The sequence below is a fragment of the Cetorhinus maximus genome, chromosome 13 (assembly GCF_964194155.1).
Source record: "Cetorhinus maximus chromosome 13, sCetMax3.hap1.1, whole genome shotgun sequence".
NCBI classification, from domain to species: Eukaryota; Metazoa; Chordata; class Chondrichthyes; order Lamniformes; family Cetorhinidae; genus Cetorhinus; species Cetorhinus maximus.
Window position 1 is genome coordinate 108,319,852 of NC_135891.1, and position 19,526 is coordinate 108,339,377.

General features: G+C 43.4%; 1 protein-coding gene across 2 annotated transcripts in view; it reads left to right on the forward strand.

Moving 5' to 3' along the window:
* The window catches only part of plpp2a (phospholipid phosphatase 2a), an 87,939-nt gene extending 84,959 nt beyond the window's left edge, over window positions 1-2,980 (forward strand). For both annotated transcript variants that reach the window (XM_078555968.1, XM_078555969.1), the window contains exon 6: window positions 181-2,980. In XM_078555968.1, the coding sequence (XP_078412094.1) occupies window positions 181-321 (141 nt within the window). In that variant the 3' untranslated portion in view covers window positions 322-2,980. The remainder of the gene's footprint in view (window positions 1-180) is intronic.
* Window positions 2,981-19,526: the final 16,546 nt, after the last annotated feature.

Consider the following 19,526-nt stretch of genomic DNA (forward strand, 5'->3'; position numbering starts at 1 on the left):
TGAAAATGCGTTGCAATTCACTAGCAGTTTTCCAACTTGCCCAATGAGGTTCTGTACTCAAAAAATTTGCCTTAGACAGAGACACGGCTGTATATCTACATTTGTATAGATGGTGAACATATATGTGATCTTGTCCTCCAAAAAGTTCCTCTTTTTATGATGAATTTCTCTCCATAACAGGTGCGATACGTTTCAGATTTCTACAAACAAAGGCCCCAGTATACGGAGGATTTGGAAGCTTCAGAACCTGAGAGAAAACCCAACATTCCCTTGACTGAAGCGGAGCCTATGAATCACTACGGCACACGGCACATTCCCTGACTTGCCAGTGTCCATCCCGTTGCCACAAAATCAGTGCTTTTCCCTTTGAGCATTAGAGGAAACCTGGAATTTCCTTCCTTCATATTTTAAACTTTGTTCTGTTTTCTGTGGCTTAATGTTGAAGACACATTTCAATCTCTGGGCTAAAAGGAGCACTGACTTACTTGAGACAATGAGACCGGATACAGATAGGCTCTCAGACAGGCTGATGAAGCATGTTGCTGCATATATCACTGCCAGGAGTAAAACAGAAAAGATCATGCCTGAAAATGTTAACTTTGTGCAAAATTCCTTTAATATTAAGACAATTTACATGGGTGCCATTTTCGACAACAAAATTTCAACCTATCCTTTTGATGCCCTGTACCATGTCCTGAATGCAACAAGTGGGTAGAGTTGGGCTGTTGACTCTTACCAGACATTTGCTAATACTGCTCTGCCGGAAGAGGTGCATGAGCAATCCAGGACTGAGCTGTCTGTTTTCCCCAAGCTGTCCACTATTTTTTTTATTTCCCAGCACCAGAGTTGGCTGAGATAAGAAACTCCACATGCAGGCAATAATGGAGAAAACGCAGCAGGTCCCTCACACTTAATGTGAAGAACATTGTGGAGCAGCTTGACCTGATTTGTGCCTGATGTCGGAGAAACACCATTGAGGAGAATTTGGTTTGGTGGGACAACTTTTTTTTGAGAATTCAGAAAGAAAAGCTAGATTCCCTGTGCGCTTAAGCTTTCAATGTGTATTGAAAGACACTGCCGCCCCATTCTTACTCCATTGTAACCGGAGGGAAATGCTTGACTGAGCTAGCTAATCTCGTCTGAGGCAACGTTGAATCAGTACGTTTGGTTCCCGTGCTGGTGAACTAGGGACAGGGTCAAAATCAACCCAGAGTTCCTGCTTCTGATCGCAACCCATCTGATGTGCGCAGTTATCAAGTGTGGGCAGCATTAGGCTCAACGCTGACATCCCTGCCCCGCAGGAGCAAATAATCAGCTACCACTGACTGGGTTCATTTGGGGATGATGCTTGTACAGTCATGTCTAGCATAGCTCACTAGGTTTTGGAGAGGAAGAAAGAAAATTGAAAGGATAAGACACGACTGGTGTTTAATAGATAAGTACTTTGAATATATACATTAATCTGAGTGCTTTACTGTCAAATGCCAAAACAAGGATTGATGTGTTTACAATTTGTAATGCAATGATAACGCTCTGTCAGTAGCGATAGCTTCTGAAGCATGCAACACAAGTTCTGTCGGTGTGTACCCTTTTGCCCTTTGTGGCTTATTTCCAATGAGTGTGTTGAGCCACAGAAAACAAGAACAAAGATTAAATCCTTATTTTAAGGCAGAGACTGAATAATCCGAGCAATAGTGTAACTAGCAGTTCTAATATAAACAGAAATACCTGTAAAAAAAAATAATAAAATGGCAGCTAGTGTTGTGAAATTTATTAACTATCTTGATCCTGACAGGCTGTTAATGAATTACTTGTGTATATATATAATGGCCTATTTGTAGTTTATGTGCCTAGTATGATGTTATGGTCAGAAAACTTGGAACTGCCTTGAGATCGAAGCTCTCTACCGTTTGTGTTGAATGTAGTTCCTATAAAGCAAGTCTCTTCGCTGATAAGACCACAGGGAGATTCAGATATGCCTACTTTGCTGCATTTGTATCAGGCCAAACATTTGTATCATGACACATATTTACAGTACAGTGCAGAGGTAGGTCTCTGAACATTGGGCTTAATGACACCTAGCTAGCTGCAGATTTAAACTGGGATGTTGTCATGCCTTCGTATATGAATTATTAATATCACAGGTCTTTCTTCTAAACGCCTAGTGGAACTGGACCTGTCAAGATTCCTAGAAGTGAGGAAGATCGGTCAGGATAGCATGTGAGGCCAGAGAACAGCCACCTCGATCCCTACCCACCAAGTATCCCACCCCAAAGGAGAGCTGTGCTCTGCGAGTCTCTCAATTCTTGTCTCAAATGGAGCTGCAAAGGTTTGGTGCGCTCCACAATATTTGTGTCTGTGCATTTAGACTTGCAAGAAATAAATATGAAATTAGTACATAATCCAGAAATCAGAGGGTGTGTGTTCCTCTTTATATGGGCAGGATTTACATTGCCAGGTCAATGTTGAAGATGAAACCATACCAGATTTTATACCACTTAAGTGCAGGAGTGTAAACAGGTCTTGAGATGCTTTTTTTTGAAACTGAATCTTGAAGCTTTTCTTTTTTTAGGTGTTTTGTATACGACTACATGTGTTTTCGAGATATTGAGGATAATTTGGTGAATGGAAGTTTAGCTTGTTGTGACTAATTAACTTCAGAATGCATACTCCATCAATATACAAAAAAATGATAAATATGCAACATTTAAATGTGTAGAGCTCTTTTTTATAAAATCAAGTAAACAAAAATGAAGGCTTGGTAATTCCTCTAAATATTCACAAGCATTTGTGCTTTGAGTAAAACAATGCAGTTCAAAATTTTATAGCATGGCCTTGCTCACTGAACTAATTGTAAAGTTGCTTTAGGTTTGTGGGTAAAAAATTATACCTTTGGTGAAATTTATAAATTTTCTTGTGTTATAATTGCAGTACAAAAGTGGAGAGATTTTATGAATGATGTATTAAAATGATTTTTTTTTACACCTTGGTGGTAATTTTGGTCTTGTTCTCAAATGAATTGTTTCTGGCTAATTTTAAGTACCTGACAGAAATATCGTAATCACACCGCACAAGTTTAAACCTGCCACAAAGCTAAACTTGATCGAGTGTTGAAGCCTAAATTGCCTCTAAGGGGGAATGGATCAGGACCAGCTCCTCCAGAGAGGGTCATTCCTCTTCACACTGTGTTGGCTCAGGTCAACTCCAGATTCAGGCTGTATTTACATTAGGACTGCCTTATCAATGGTGAAGTGAAACCTCCTTTGCAACGATGCTACCAGTATGTGAATGGACATTTAATTTGCTGATCATCTTATGCTGCACAATGAGATTTAAAACAGATTGTTGCAAAGCAGGAGGCTAGGCATTGGAAATAAGAAGGACATCAGCTATCAGATAACAAGCTTCCTGTTATTCCTCCCTCCCAAGTACACCAGTTCTATCTGCTCCTGGTGCCTTTGCTGGCTTGATGTTGAGAATAATCACGTTGTCCCTTAACACTAGTACATCTTTTCAAGGGCCTAAAAACTATGGAGCTCCTTTAGGAACATAGTAACAAAACAAGGCCATTTAACTCATCAGGCTTCTTCCGTCATTCAGTTAGATCATGGTTGGTGTGTATTTGAATGCATCACAGGGCTCTCTTTGTGTACCCAAAGAAACCCAAGCACTTCTTATCCTGCTCGACAGAGCAAATTCTGGACTCGTAGGTGATCTTGGAGGACTCCAATGCAAAAAATGAGTCCTGCTGGCCCTCCACCTCTTGGATATCCTCTCTAACATCTACTCACCTTTGGTTCCATACTCTTGCCTGACAAAAATGTATCAATCTCCAGGTTTGATATCTTCAACTGACTTGGCCTCAATGGTTTTTTTTTTGGGGGGGGTGGGGGCAAGGGTTGTTCCAGATTTTCACTAACTTTTGTATAAAAGATCCCAATTGGTAAATGTTAAAAAAAAATAAAATATGGAAACCAAACCTACATTACAATGTCTTTTATTCAGCCTTGACTGGTTACATTCCCCTGAGCTTCCCATCACTCAATGTGACTAGAAATCATATCACACATGGCGTTTGATTACCAAGTTCTTTATAGCTTTGAACATTCTGTCCCTTTATTAACCAGATATGTCCAGCTGTGGGGCTTGTGCTGAAGAAAACCCCAAATGCTGTTCCATCCAGCCTCACGCCCTGCCTGACCAGGAATATTTTGGATGTTATCTCATTGCTGATTACTCTCCAGCTATTTCTCCATTTCTTGATTGTCCGAGGATCGAGACCCACAGCCTGCCCCTCAGCAATCTGCAAATTCAAAGTTGCTTTAATATATTTAGCTTGTCATGATTTACCATATGAACTCTCCCTAGGCTGGTGGTCCCTCAAATGAAGCTTTAATGCATTCCTCTTGCATCTTGTACTCATTTTAGTAATCCATGTATTTTTGTAGGATCTGCTGTGGTTATTACACTATAATTTTCTTAATGCTTTTTTTTTTAGCTTAAAAGAACTTGGTTTTATTTTAGTGTTGCTGTAAAAAGAGACATGTCAAAGCTTTTCGTCTTGCACTCATCAGGCCACTTTTCAAGAGTACCAATATAAGGGGAAAACAACAATTTATTTGTATGTGAAAAGAGTACTGATTGGTTGGCAAGTGGGCTCTGATTGGTAGAGGCATTGCCATGGAGAATTCACCAATGATGGTGACTGACAGTTAACTATCAAGCATTGTTTGAAGTTTAAACCAGGCAGCTTGATCCTGATTGGTCAAGGCATTGCCCTGAGGAATGAGCTAGTGAATGGCTCTCACTTATTTTGTTTAGCTGAAACAGGCGCAATGTGTGTACGTGCTTTTTCTGTCTGCAAAGAACAGGACCCCATGTATTAATATATGTAGTTTCCAGTACATGCAAATTTGCCACTGTGAGTCTGACAGACAATCTTAAATTGGTTGTTAGCGTAATCCTTAGCACAGTGAGGATTATTTAGCAAATATTGTTCAATCGTGGAACACGTCTAGTGTTGGACACTGTGTTTTGAGTTTTGCAAACATGGGCTGGTTGGGTACAGTCTGTACCCTGCCCATTGTGAACAGAGGCTGGAATATGCTGTTTGATACGATCCACCAGTCTTTGGTACATAACGTCCTACATACCTAGCATTATACTGGCACTGAAATTCATATACCACATTACTCATTTATGTGATAGGCAGAACATCTTTTTGGCTTGATGACAGCATCCTGTTAGTGGCGAATACCACTCATGTTGCGGCTGCATAGTGGCAGCGTGAAACCGCTAGTTTCACCTGTTGCTCAAACTTTTGAGATACCTTGCCCTTCCAGGATAATCTGAGATAGACTGAGCATTTTTCAAGGCCAAAAGTGACGGCCTCAGGCCCATTCATGAGTTTGTGTGATATACAGCGCGACATGATTATCCTACAGGTTGCCTTTGATGTGCCCTTTTTCAACATCAAGCTTGCACAGTGAGCAAATGGCTCGGGTCCTATTTACAAGGTTGTTAATAAGACCAATCTTATAGCGTGTAGAACTGTAAAGAATCCCAACGCGTATATTGACCAGTGAAGGTAGGCTTGCGGTAGAACATGGTAGAGAAGCCCCTGGCAGATTTCTCAACCAGTACGTCAAGGAAGGGGAGTTCATTTGACTGATCCATTTCAGATGTGAATTTTTATTTCAGCCTCTTTAGTCGGTTGCTGACACTCTGGTCTCAGCCTTGCTGTTCTGAGCTTAGGTCACATTGTGCTTATTTAAAAAAGACCATTCTCTTTCTGTCATATTTTGTATTTTTATATAAGCACCTCCCATTTAATTTTCTACCTAGTTGACCTGCCCCCTAAGATCTTATTTTTCTATACTCGCAAACCCATTTGTTGTGGCACTCAAATTTATCTTAAATCTGTGCAACCATGGCAAAAACTTGACTGTTCATCCACTTCCAGGTTGCGAATCGTTAACACTGACCTGCTAAACACTGAATCTGATTTAACATCTCTCGTAAGCTGACTCATGGGGTGGGTCAAGAGGCAATTGCCCATTGCCTCAAAAGATACTGGTTACACTTTCAACCCTCCCACACTGTGGTCCCTGGTTTAGTGTGTTTGCTTTCGGGCCATTTGAAATCCCTCATAATTGCCACATTACAATTCCTTGTGCCTGCGTGAATAGCTCTCCATTGGTCCTTTCCCCTTGATCTGACGTGGTGCGACAGTTGCCAATTATTGCTTTATCATTACTGATAGCTATCTATATTGCTTCTGCCAGCTCTCTCGCTGCTACTATTTCCATCTTTTTGATAGCTGTCATGTCATCCTTTACCAGTAACGCCACCTTTCCAAATAGATTAGTGTGTCTATCTTTATGCACTTAACACATCTGCAGCTTCCAGTCATGTTCGTGTCCTTTGTGTCAATGTTTTTGCCAGTTGCAAATTCCTTCAATTTTTTCCTAACGCAAAACGCTTCCTCCATTACTGTAAAAGCATTTTTAATTTCTACTTAGTTGAACCTTTTATTATGTTTGCATTCCTCTCTCCGTGCATATTATTTCTGGCCTGGAGCTACAGGGAAATAATGAGTTTCTCCTCCGTGCATGTAAATATCTGAACCCTTTGCCTGCCAAACGTGGTTTAAATTCACGCAATGTAAAAGGAGTCTGAAGCCTTCTTGAAAATAAACAATGGTAAAGAATGGAATTTGCTGAACTTATATTTTGATTTTCTTCAAACAGGATATTCTCATGGCGGCGGGGGTGGTGGGGGGGTGGAGATCTTGTCCTAGTGGTATTTAGACTGCCCAGAACTGAAGTTGGTGCAATTGAAATGATAGGAAGCAATTTGAGGTAATGATTACAGAGCAGATTTCCCTCCACTTTATTCTCTGTTGGTTGTGTCCATTTGATATATGCAAAACCATGTGGGAAAATAGGTGGAGCCTTGGAGGACATGTTCTCTCCTGCCCCTCCCTGCCTCACCACCACTGTATGAGCACTTCAGTTTGCAGTTGAGGTGAGGCCTCCCCTTTTCACCTCATAAACATATCATTGTATAAATTCAGTTACAGCGCAGCCCTTTGACGCCATTGAGCCAGCACGCAGAATCCCCCGCCTGACCAGCTGTCAGTGAAGGTGAATTCTCCCTCCATCAAGATGGTTCCTGGACCAACGCCACCTCTATCTGCTGCTCCTAGCTGTTCTGTGTATCACCCTCTCCCTGGTAACTGAGGCTGAACCCGGCCTTTCGCAACCTTGGTGCCATATTTGATGCTGAAATGAACTTTTCACCACATATCTGCACCATATTTCAATCTCAGTAACATCACTCAACACCACCCCTGTCTCAGCTCATCTGCTGCTGAAACCCTCATCCATGCCTTAGTTATCTTTAGACTTGTCTATTCCAATGCGCTCCTAGCCAGCCTCTCACATTCTACACTCGGACAATAGAGTTTTGGATGACCTCAAATTTCCAGTGTCCTAACTCACACCAAATCCGTTCACCCATCACCCTTGGCCCCATTGTAAAAAAAACACCTCAATTTTAGTATTCTCATCCTTTGGTTTTCAAATCCCTCTATAGCCTCAACCCCCCCTATCTCTGTAATCTCCTCCCACTCCATAACCCTTTGTGATCCCTGCACTCCTCCAATTCTGCCCTCTTGGAGGGATTAAAATGGGAGATGTTAATCATTGGTGGCCGTGCCTTGAGCTCCCCAGGCTCTGTAACTCGCTCTTAATTCTGTCCGTCCCTCTACCTCCTTCCACAAGATGCTGCTTAAAACAGACGTCTTTGGTCATCTACCCCACTATCTCTTCGTGTTGTTCATTGTCAGATTTTGTTTTACAATGCTCCAGTGAACCTTGTTGGGAAGCACGTGTTATGAATTCCCTCCGGATGGATGTGGCTGTGCTGACATACGCCTCTGCGTTTCACAGTGATAGGGCATTGGATGAATCCTGTTCTCGGGGCCCCAGGACTGCTTGATCTTCCCTATTGGCAGGGACAGAAAGGGGAAAAGTATTAGGAGCACTTTCTCAGAATAATGTACGTGTATTAGTTTTAATTGTTCATTTTAAAATGTTGTTTTCCGGATGATTTATTTTTTATTGCATCCTCCCCTTTGTGGTTTTAACTTGGGCTGTGCTATCTAGAAGCGGAGAGTCAGCTTTTGCAATATGCTGATAATACCCAGTTCAACCTTGCCACCTCCTCCACTGTCCCCAGTTTGTCGCCACCATTTCCAAATGGGTGAGCCAAAAATATCTTCTAACATTGTCAGAAAACCAAAGCATCATTTTCAACTCCTGCAAGCACACACATGCCTCCAGCCTTGACTCCATCTTCTTCCATGGCTGCCAGTTCAGGGATGCAAAACATTGATGTATTGCTCAACCTTATCTCAGTTCACCTCGCACATCTAGGTCTGTCATCAAAATCATTTTCTGTTGTCTCTGCAATAGTGCTGGCCCCACCTAATATCTTCCCCTCCTGATCTAAAACCATAATCTGCGCTTGGATCATTTTCTGTGTAGACTCCAATTCTCCTCCCTTGCTACCTGTTCGTACGGGTCATATACCACAGGTCATCGGCGATAAGAAACAAGAACGTGCTGGAAATACTCAGCCAGTCAGTTATCTGTGGAGAGATGCAAGTTAGCAAATGGAACACCGCTAATCAAGAAAGGAGAGCTAGAGAGAAAATGGGGAAACTACGGCCAATTAGCCTGACACCAATCATCGAGGAAGTGTTGGAATCTATTATTAAGGAAGTCTTACAAAAGCTTAGTATTATTAGAACAAAACAACATGGGGCGGAATCAACCAGTCCCGTTGGCAGCAGATGCCATAGCGGGCTTGAGTGGGCAATATGGTGAGAAGGCCAAAAATCGGTTTGATGCTGTCGTGAAACCAGTTTGTAATTGTCCGCTCCACCCGTCAATGGCGGGCCATGTTCCTCACCACCGCACATCGGGAACCTAATTTCAATACTTTAGCATCTCATTATAAGCCCAGCTCACCGGAATCTTCCCCCTATGCTGGATCATCACACCGACATGTTTCACAATTGTATATAAGTCACGTGCACCTGGTTAGCTGCACTTCATTAGGGACTTCGAGGTTTGTTTGCTTACCTTGCTTCAGGCAGCACTCGCAGTCATCAGCACCAGGCTTCACAGGCAGCACCACATCACTTTTAGGGGGGGTCACTGACAGGTCTCTACCTATCAGACCAACCATAAGGGAGGCGGTGGCTTTTCAATGGCTGCAGGGCTAGGGATTGCTTGGGAAGGGGGAGAAGTGGCCTCAGGCAAGGGAAGAGGCTGCAGGGCAAGGCCTGTACTGGGGAAGGGGCTGTGCATGTGTGGGGGCACATGTTGATCTGTGCAAGTGGCCTCAAGATGGTGAGGGCTGAGGAGGCAGCCTCCAGAGGAGATGAGGCAAGATGGAGATGTGAAGGTGTGTGTGGAGGAGTGAGTGAGATGCCAGTGAGTGTGTGATGTCCTTGTGAGTGATGAGGTAGTTGCCTTACCCAGGTGGAATGGATGAGCTCTTTCATCTGTTTTCTATACTGGATGACCGACCTCTTGTGCGCAGCATTGGCACTGACCACCACTGCCACCACCTCTCAAGCCGGACTGGTGAGACTGATGGGCTTCCTGCAGCCAGAAGGCATCCCGGGGATGCATCACTGAATCTCTCTTGCACTCTGCTTGGCTTTTGGGGCCATGTCTTCACTGAAGCAGTCCTGGGCTGCAAGCGTTGAGAATTATGCGCCCAACTGCTGTTTAAATATGGCGTCCGGCGTGAGGGAGCGGCAACGTAATGGCGTGGTGGGCAAATCGGAGGCCACTCACCGGTGAGATGGCGTGTTTCCTGTGGCTGTATAATTAATGAGGCGGGAAGGGGATGACACGGCACGAAAACCTGCCCGTGCAGTCGGCGGGCAAAACATTTTTTTCTAACACCCACTACCGCAATTAATGCAAATCTAGGATGATTCTGCCCGTGGTCTTACGAAAGGGAAAGAAAAGATTTGCGTAAGAGGCTGGAGAAAGCATTCCTGCTTCTCCTGGCTCTCATGCGGGGAAAAGCCCTTACCTGCTGGATTTAGCAGCTCCTGCCTCCCTTCAGCAGCCGGGTTTCCTGAACTCTAGAAAACCCGGCCTGCAACGGTAAATACAAATGGCTCCCAAAGTCTGAGGGATGCCTCATTATTATAAAATTATAATTACTGACCTGCCTCTCCAGAATGGGTTAAACGCCCCCAAATCTGCAGTGGGTTGAGGTTGAGTTTCACATTTTTATTGATCGAACTTATCCCCAGACACCAGGGTTTCCAACCCGCCAGGATTGACTTGGAGTCTCCAGGAATTGAAAATTAATCTCTAGGGCACTGCTGTGTGCAACCCTGGAGAAAAATCATTGGGATATTCAAAACGATTGTGTTTTTTTTTTCACAGTTTCTTCGAACATTTCTTTTTGCCAGATATAAAAATAATGAAACCAAGGAAGAAAAAGTCTGTTTGGCTGATAGTCAAGCATCATCCAAATTGGACGATGAGTCTTCTTGCTTTCCAATCGGCGTAGAAAGGCAGTGCGGCACAAGGATAGATGTGTTGGCCAACTAATGGCTGGAGGGTGGGAGCGGGTCTTGTAATGAAACTTCCATGTTGTGACTTGGCAGATGATGTGTGTCAGGTGGATCAAATCCATGAAGGAAACTTGATCGCGCTATCAGAATGGTTTTGCAATTTGTATTTATTTTGAGATGTGTGCACTGAATTCAGAAGTAATAAGTCCACTAGGACTTTGAGATTGTTTTAAAAACTAAATTAAAATATTGACCAAAGAAAAGATTTCAAGCACATACATAGAACTACAAATTAATAGTGTAATAATTCCTAAAATCCCAACTTAACCTGACTGCCAGTCATACCCCCTTTAAGGCAATGGTTCAAAAATAGGTTTTAGATTTTAAGCAGATCCAGCAAATTAACACACTATCCTGGACAGTGGGATTCAAAATAGCTTTCTCCAGCTTCAGTTTCCGTAGAGAGCAGGCTTATGCACAAATGCTGGCCGCTTCATTAAGGCTACTTCACACACTCCTGTGAGATCGTACATTGCCTTTCTCGGACACATAGCCTCATTCTCCTTTATATAAGTTCATCTCTTAATATGCAAATTCTACTGTCTCATAAGTCTTTCAAACTGTGTCTCCCTCATAACATAAAAACTTTCATGTTGTCAGTAACCCTTGGGGGAAAAATAAACGCATTCCTTAGCTTGTTTCTCTGGCTATTTGTAAACAGACTGAGATTCCTTTGAAATCCAAATCCCCCTTCATCTATCTAAAAATGCAAATTCCCTCCACATCTTACATGCTATGCCAACATCCATGTTTACTCACTAGCATATCAAGCTTCTTTTGATGAGTCAAAGTCTGCAGTCTACCTGACTTCAAATGTAATTAAATCACACACACACACACACACACACAGACCCACCTGCTTACCCTCATAAACCTACTTTACAATAAACCAGAAAAATCTTATGAAAACTGTTATACTCTCATGATACTTCAGGGATACATTTAATCACAGTTGGTAACCCTACCCGGCACTCTCCTGCCTGCCACATTGGGACGGGGCAGGATAGGCAGTAAAACATCACCCCACCCCACCCCTGCCCAGCTCCCAACGTGTTTGTGAAACCAAACACAAGACAAGATGATATCTGGCCGTATGCCTCGGGACTGACTAACACAACGGAACATATTTGCATTTTCAAATGTACTTAAATCATCTACTGTAATCTTTTCTGCAATTGTTAATCACAAACTTTTATAAAATCATAACTGAAATAAGACTATAAACAGTATTTAACAATTCTGATAGGCAGTTTAAGTGATAAACGGCATGAGGGAGTAAGGAAGGTCGATAGTTGAGGCCAAACAACATGAAGACCCTGAGCGCCAATCCAATTGGCAGTTACGTTTTTATGATTCAATGAGCATGGTTTTTCAACTATGCATATAAATATTTCATAGCATGTGCTTTAAAAAGGCAAGCTTTCCTTGATCAAAAACAGAAAATGCTGGAAAAACTCAGCAGGACCTGCTGAGTTTTTCCAGCATTTTCTGTTTTTGTTTCAGATTTCCAGCATCCGCAGTATTTTGCTTTTATCTGAGCTTTCCTTGGTGTCTGTGAACTCTGTTCATGTCTGGAGCAGCTCAGCAGACTGGAGCCAGCAATGTGAAAGCCAGCTTTATTGCAGCTAATACTATTTGATCTATTTTTAATTGTTTTTTGCATTATTTTCTCTCCACTTCCTTGCTCTTTGGCTCTTGCTCAGGTATGGTTCCATAAGTCAGTCTTCATAAGTGAGCCTAACTCTATCTGTTGGCAGGCTATTTTGACCACACATGGCATCACACACGTCGAATTCCGCAGGCTGGAAATTTCCAATAGCGTGCTGGCAGTTGTAATTGAATACGGGAAAGGGACCATGAAAATGAAGACAAAACATTTTTTTCTACTTGTCTGAATATGGAGCTGGAAAGAGGAGCCTTCTGGCTCTGCAACAAAACCATGATCAGCTACTCACTCTTCTTGGATTTCCTCACCCCCTCGGGCTCACCCGCTGGCCAATTGTTGTCCTCTTCAAAAGAGGATTTCACATTTAATTACTCCACAATTTGTGCCCATGCCTTCAGTTGCCTAAGTCCCAAGCTTTGGAGTACCCTCTCTGCTCCTCTCCCCCTCACAATGCACATTCCTTCTTTTAAGACACTCCTTAAAAGTTACCTCTTTGACCAAGCTTTTGGTCATCTGACCTAATATCTCCTTAAGTAGCTCAGTGTCATACCTTGTTTTCTAATGCTCATGTGAAGCATCCTGGCACATTATGTTATTATGCTATGTAACATCTATTAAAGGCACGGTACAAGTATATTGTTGTTGTTGAGCATCATTGGCATTCCCAGCAAGCCAGTTACTCCTATTGGCACAAGAGGACCAATTTTGCAACATTCTCTTGTGCACCAATTCTGACGCCTTGGACATTGTCATCACCGGGCTCATGCCAAACTTGGGCACAGACCAATTTCCAGGCCAAGATAAACGCAAAATACTGCGGATGCTGGAAATCTGAAATAAAATCCTGGAAAAACTCAGCGGCTCCGGCAGCATCTGTGCAGAGAGAATCGGAGTTAACGTTTCAAGCCCGTATGACTCTTCTTCGGAGCTAAAGAGAACGCAGAGTCATATGGACTCGAAACATTAACTCTGTTTCTCTCTCTGTAGACGCTGCCAGACCTGTTGAGTTTTTCCAGCATTTTCTGTTTTTATTTCCAATTTCCAGGCCACTGTGCTTTTCAAGTTTCACGGATGCCCTCCATTTTAAATTAGGACCAAGGATGTGTGAATTTATCTGTGGGATCTGCTGGTCATGTTTTAATATTTACTGAGATAAGTGTTTCATGTCAAAAATAAACTTAAACATAGTTGGCATTATTCCAACACAACACAAGGGTAAGTTTGTTTTCCCAGGAATTGTAGCATCTCCAAATAGAATAGTTTATTTTTCTTTTGCTAAACAAAGTGATCTATTCATTTCACAGAAACAAACACCCCATAGAAGTGAGCATTTGACCAAAACCTGTGGTGAACAGTAGCTCAGCTATATCTCAGGCATGGTAGGAAGCTATTTATTTAATGTCATAGAAGCAAAGAGGGAGGTCTTATGGCGCAATGGTAGCATCCCTACCTCTGGGCCAGAAGCTCCAGGTTCAAGTTCCACTTCAGAACTTGAAGGTCATGGAAGATGCATTCATAACATAGCCAAATAGGTTGCCAGATTGAAAATCCTTCCAGTATGCCCAATGGCAGGCAATAAGAGCAGGAGAGTTTCCTGGTCAGTCATACTGCGGAAGACAATGATAAGCTGCTGCAGCACTTTGCCAAGTATAATCATGGACCAATCCAATAGAAGCCTGTGGTTGCCAATACCCTCTCAGTGTGTGTTACCTAGAGGAAAAGGGTGTAATGATTCTACCTTCTGGCAGTGATATTTTTCTGAGAGTAGACATCTTCTTCCTTTCTTGTAGGCTGGATGCATTATATCAGCACAGAACAATAAGTGTGGGACAATTCCATCTATTGTCATGCCCAATACAGAGATATCATATTATGAACTTTCAATCAATATTTTTTAAAAATTAGACGTAAGCAAGCTATTAAAATGGCTGCTGCACATCATGTAGCTTTTAGCATTTGAGCTGCAGCCAGTGCCCAGTCTCAAGTGAATACCTAATTTGATTTGGACATTCACAGCCATCCGGGGAATTCACACATCGCCTAGTTTATGAATGAACCAACACAAAAGGACTATAGAATTTCCAAACTGCCTGCTTTCTTGCTTCATCCTGGACAAAGGGGAGGTCAAAACTCAATTTGTGGCAGAAGGAAGTGAATTGACCCTTCCACTGCACTGTATAAAGATGTTTTTTTTTCTCCAATCCAAACCAGACTGGGTGAATCTCAAAGGTGTTAAACTACAATACAGGTTGCGGAATCAACATGAGCACCATCACCTTATTTAGGACAGACACTAAACTAGTGACAAGTCACATAGTAAGACAGCCACATTTTATTGGCCTGCTTAAAGGAACAGCCAAAAGCTGTTTGCAGTTAGATCCACCGAAACCAACAAAACTATCATTTTGGCCAGTCTGTGAATCAGACTCAAAGTAAGCTGCGAGACACCAGGCAAACAAGTAGGTAACCTGTTCCAATTGCAATTCGCCTGACAACCAACCTCCTAGAAATTTGTCTGCAAGAAACCTCACGACCCACTGTGAACTCTTTGCTGTATAAGACCCTCACTTCAACTTTAATTCATCAAAACTATTTAAAAGACTATAGGACGGCCATGTGGGAGACCAAGAGTTTGTAAATGAGAAACAGAGATAACTATAATCTGTAAAAGTGCATTACCTTACCTGTGTCCAATTTGTGGTGAGACATTGCATTTAATTATGGGCAAGGATGTAAGAATAAATAGCCTTCTTGATTTTTAAACTCACAAAAGCTTTCTGCTGAACTATTTAATTGGGATACACACTCTAAGGGCAAGAACAGGCACATTCCTTCATACAAAACATACTGATCACAGGCAGTAAAAGACAACATACGTTGGGCAGAATTTTGCGGCTCCTCCCTCTGACAGGATTATCAGGTCCCACCAAAGTCAATGGACTTTTGAATGGCTGGTCGCATTTTACAGCCATTTCTCCCTCGACAGCGGGGCCATAAAGCATTGCCCATTCTATCCATGACTCGAGGTACTGCATTTTTAAAAAATTGACAGGAATAAGCCTGCTTTCATCTCCAGCCTCCAGCTCCTTTCTCTGTATTGCAATTTTTCTTGCCTTTATCACATCAACGGGGAAATTTAATATTCCAGTGAATATTCCTCTCTTGTTCCTCTCGGGCTTCAAATATATACTCCGTACACTCAATAAGTTGAAATCTTTTGAAATGATAAGACAGAGGTCAGTCCAGCAGATAGCGCCGCACATGGCTTTCATTACACGCACATTCTGCCTCTCCCTCTGCCTGGGTGATTCTATAGTCGATTAGATGCCAATGCATAGAACTGTTTGCTGATGATTGCGCATTAGCTACCAGTTCAGAGCTGGACATGCAATGTAGAATGGATTCTTCTCCAATGCCCCCAACTACTTTTGCCTTAATATCATCATAAAGAAAACTGAAATAACGTACCAGCCTGCTTCAGGAAAGCCCTGTCTTGAGCCCCAGCTTTCAGTCCATGACCAGAACCTGTTAATATTGGATAAGGTCACTTATCTCAGCAGCATATACTCTCTCAAGCTGTCTATATTGACGTTGAGACACAAGCAAGGATTGCCAAAGCAAGTGTAGCCTTTGGCAGGCTTCAAACATCATTCTGGGAATGAAGAGGCGCAAGTCTGCCTACCAAACGGAAAAGTCTATTGAGCAATTAGTCCTGCCTGCTCTGCTCTGTGCATGCGAGACTTGGACTGTGTACTAGCATCATGCCAAGGAGCTCAACCACTTTCACTTGAGCTGCCTTTGGAAGGTACTGAAAATCAGATGGCAGAAAAAAAAATGCCAGGCACTGAGGTACTCACTGAGGCATCCACACCATATTGAGACCGTCACAACTAATTTGGGCTGGTCACGTAGCCAGAATGTCTGACACTCGCTTACCAAAGTGAATATTCTGTGAAGATCTCGAGTCTAAGGCAGGGGGTGTGGTGCTCTCAAAGGGAGCGCTCCAAGGGTACTCTGCAGGTTTCTTTTCACAATTTTGATATTGACTTCACGTCCCAAGTGTAGCACCCAGGATCGCTGCACCTTGTGCAGCCAAATAAAAAAACAGTGCGGCCTCCTTCGAAAGCAAGCGTATATCAGAGGCAGAGAGAAAATATAAGGAGAGGAAGTCCTGAGCCAGCAACTCGTCTAAAGCCCAATTGTCTGTGGCAGAGAATTCCAAAGATTCATAACCCTCTGGGTGAAGCAATTTCTCCTCATCTCATCCTAAATGACTGACCTCTTATTCTGAGACTCTGACCCCCTACTTCTAGACTCCCCAGCCAGGGGAAATATCCTCCCACTATCACCATGCGCTATATAATTATAGTAAGACGTCTTTACTCATATCCAATCACTTCATATTAAAGGCTAACCTACAATTTGCTTTCTCAATTGCTTACTGTACCAAATATTAACTTTCTATGATTTGTGTACCAGGAAATCCTGGTCTCTCTGAATCCAAATATTTCTCAATCTCTTACCATTTAAAACATATTCCGCTTTTCAATGTCACCTACCAAAGTGGATAGCTTGACACTTTGATACATTATATTCTATCTCTCAGATAATCGCATACTTTAAAACTGAAAAGCACAATAAAACACAATTACTTAAGTTCTAAAACTGAAATCCTCAGCTGAACCTTACCTTTCCCCACCCCCCCCCCCCCCGCCCCAACCAGAAAGTCTTTGGCCACTTATCAGGCTGTTGAAGTTATCCACTATCTTGGCCCAGTTCCAAAGTTTTCCACCGCTTTCTTTTAAGGTTTGAGATTTTCTGGACCTTCCTTCCACTGGTACCCGGCAGATAATTCCTTTAAATCTTCTTCAACCCCTCACCATTATGACTTCTTCAGCTGCTTTAATGGCTGGCTGTCTTCTCTTTCTGCTGTTTTTTAGAACTCCCAGCTTGGCTGTTTCCCAGGACCGCAACTAAATCTTCTGGAAGAATCCCACAGACAAAACCTCTCAGAATTCCAACCAAGGACCCACCCTGAATCATTTATCTCGATGGTAACAGAGAACATTTGGGATGCCTGATGGGTATTTCAATTAATTAACTTTTAGCTTTAAAACAAAACCTTCGATTTTTGAGGCCTACATGAATAATTCACTTTTTCTAACGAAGACAGGGCAATTCTTCACAGTTCCCCAGCTAACTGAGCCCACCCGCCATTTTATGCCTCTCACCCTTCTAACACTGACCTTGCAAGTACACATGGAAGGAGCTCATATCTTGGGTAATCAGGCAACTACTGAATTCCAGATTTTCAATTACCTTACATTTACAAATTGAGCTTTCCAAAGACTCAAAGTTACCTCTAAAATATTAATATAAACCATAAAATCAAGTGATTGTGCCAAAGGCTTCATAAAACATATGGAAAGGACTGGGAAGTGTGAATGTACACTTATGTAGTTCCTTCAAAACCCAATTTGAAAGAACTAGCATTTTTTTTATTATTAATTTACAGGATGTAGGTGTAGCTGGCTAGGACAGCTTTTATTGCTTTTACATAGTCCGAAATCTGTAATCGCACAACCCATTCCACGTGTAGATCTTGGGCAGAATTTCACAGTTGGCGTGTGGGGGCTGTGCCCGACACGCATGCACGTAAAATGATGCGCGATGACATCGGGCATGTGTCCTGACATCACCAGGCGCCATCGCGATATTTCGGAAGACGGACGCGCCATGAGTTCGGAGGCGCACCCACCATGAATTAACGGGCCAATTAAGGCCCTTGAGGCAGCAATTGACATCGATTTTGCGCAGCCGGTGCGATTTTCAGGGCATCGCACGGGCACAACGGGCAAGCGGGTAGGCCACATTTTTAAAAACCTCATCCACGGGTGGGATAAGAGGGGTGACTGGGCTGGCTAATGCGAATTGTTAGGACTTTAGTTTGTTACATCTACTTGCTTGTGTGAACAGGACAACTTCATTTCACTTCACAGCTGCTTTGACAGAAATAATAAGATTCAGTTCAGGACTCTGGAGGAGTCATAACACTTGGGGCCTTCCAGGTATCAGCCTTCCCTTACCCTGGGAATGGGGATTGCGGTCTCTGCTGAAGGCACCTTCTCTGAGGAGGAAGAGAGGGCCAGAAGTGGGAGGAGGCCAGGAGTCCATATTCAGCCTCCAGGGGAGCCACCTGTGGGAGGACAGGCGTAGGCACAAGGGGTGCAGGGCCAAGAGGTAGTCCAAGGTGGAAGGGGCCGCAGAAGATGCCACTATCCTGCTGCCAGGGTATACAGGTGGCGAAGCAGCTACCTCAATATGTCTGAGGTGCAGTGCCGAAGAAGGCTCCGTCTCTCAAGGGAGACAGTGACCTCAATCTGTCAGATGATCGGCCCTGTGATCAGCTCCAACTGTGTAGGCCATGCCAGTGGCGCTGAAGGTCATGGTGGCTCTCAACTTCTATGCCTCCAGCTTTTTCCAGGGGTTGGTGGGTGATCTTTGAGGAGTCTCCCAATCAGCTGTCCACATTTATGTCAGGCTGGTGACAGACATTCTGTTCAGGCGTGCAGTGACTTTCATTCACTACTGTATGGACAAGGCCAGCCAGGCAGAGCAAGCCAGAGGCTTCGCGGCCATTGCTGGCTTCCCCTGTGTCCAGGGTGCTATAGACTGCACACATGTGGCCATCAAGGCGCCAGCAGGTGAGCCCGGTGCCTTCGACAACAGGAAGGGTTTCCACTCCATGAACGTGCAGATAGTGTGTGATCACAGGATGCTGATTCTACAAGTCTGTGCAAGGTACCCAGGCAGCTCCCATGACGCTTACATCCTGAGCCTCTTCCAGATACCGAGGCTCTTCAGTGCTCCAGCCCGGCTGGATGGATGGCTGCTGGGTGACAAGGGCTATCCCCTCAGAAGGTGGCTCATGACACCTCTTCACCATCCAAGAACAGAAGCTGAGCAGCGGTACAATAGGAGCCACGGCTCCACAAGGACTGTGGTGGAGAGAACCATCGGTCTTCTCAAGATGCGCTTTCGATGCCTGGTCCTTTCAGGCAGTGCACTCCAGTACCCCCCAGATCGTGTGTCACTGATAGTGGTTGCATGCTGCACTCTCCACAATCTGGCACTGGAAACCCCCCGACGGAGCGGAGGAAGAAGATGTTGACGCAGCTGCTCAGGCAGCAG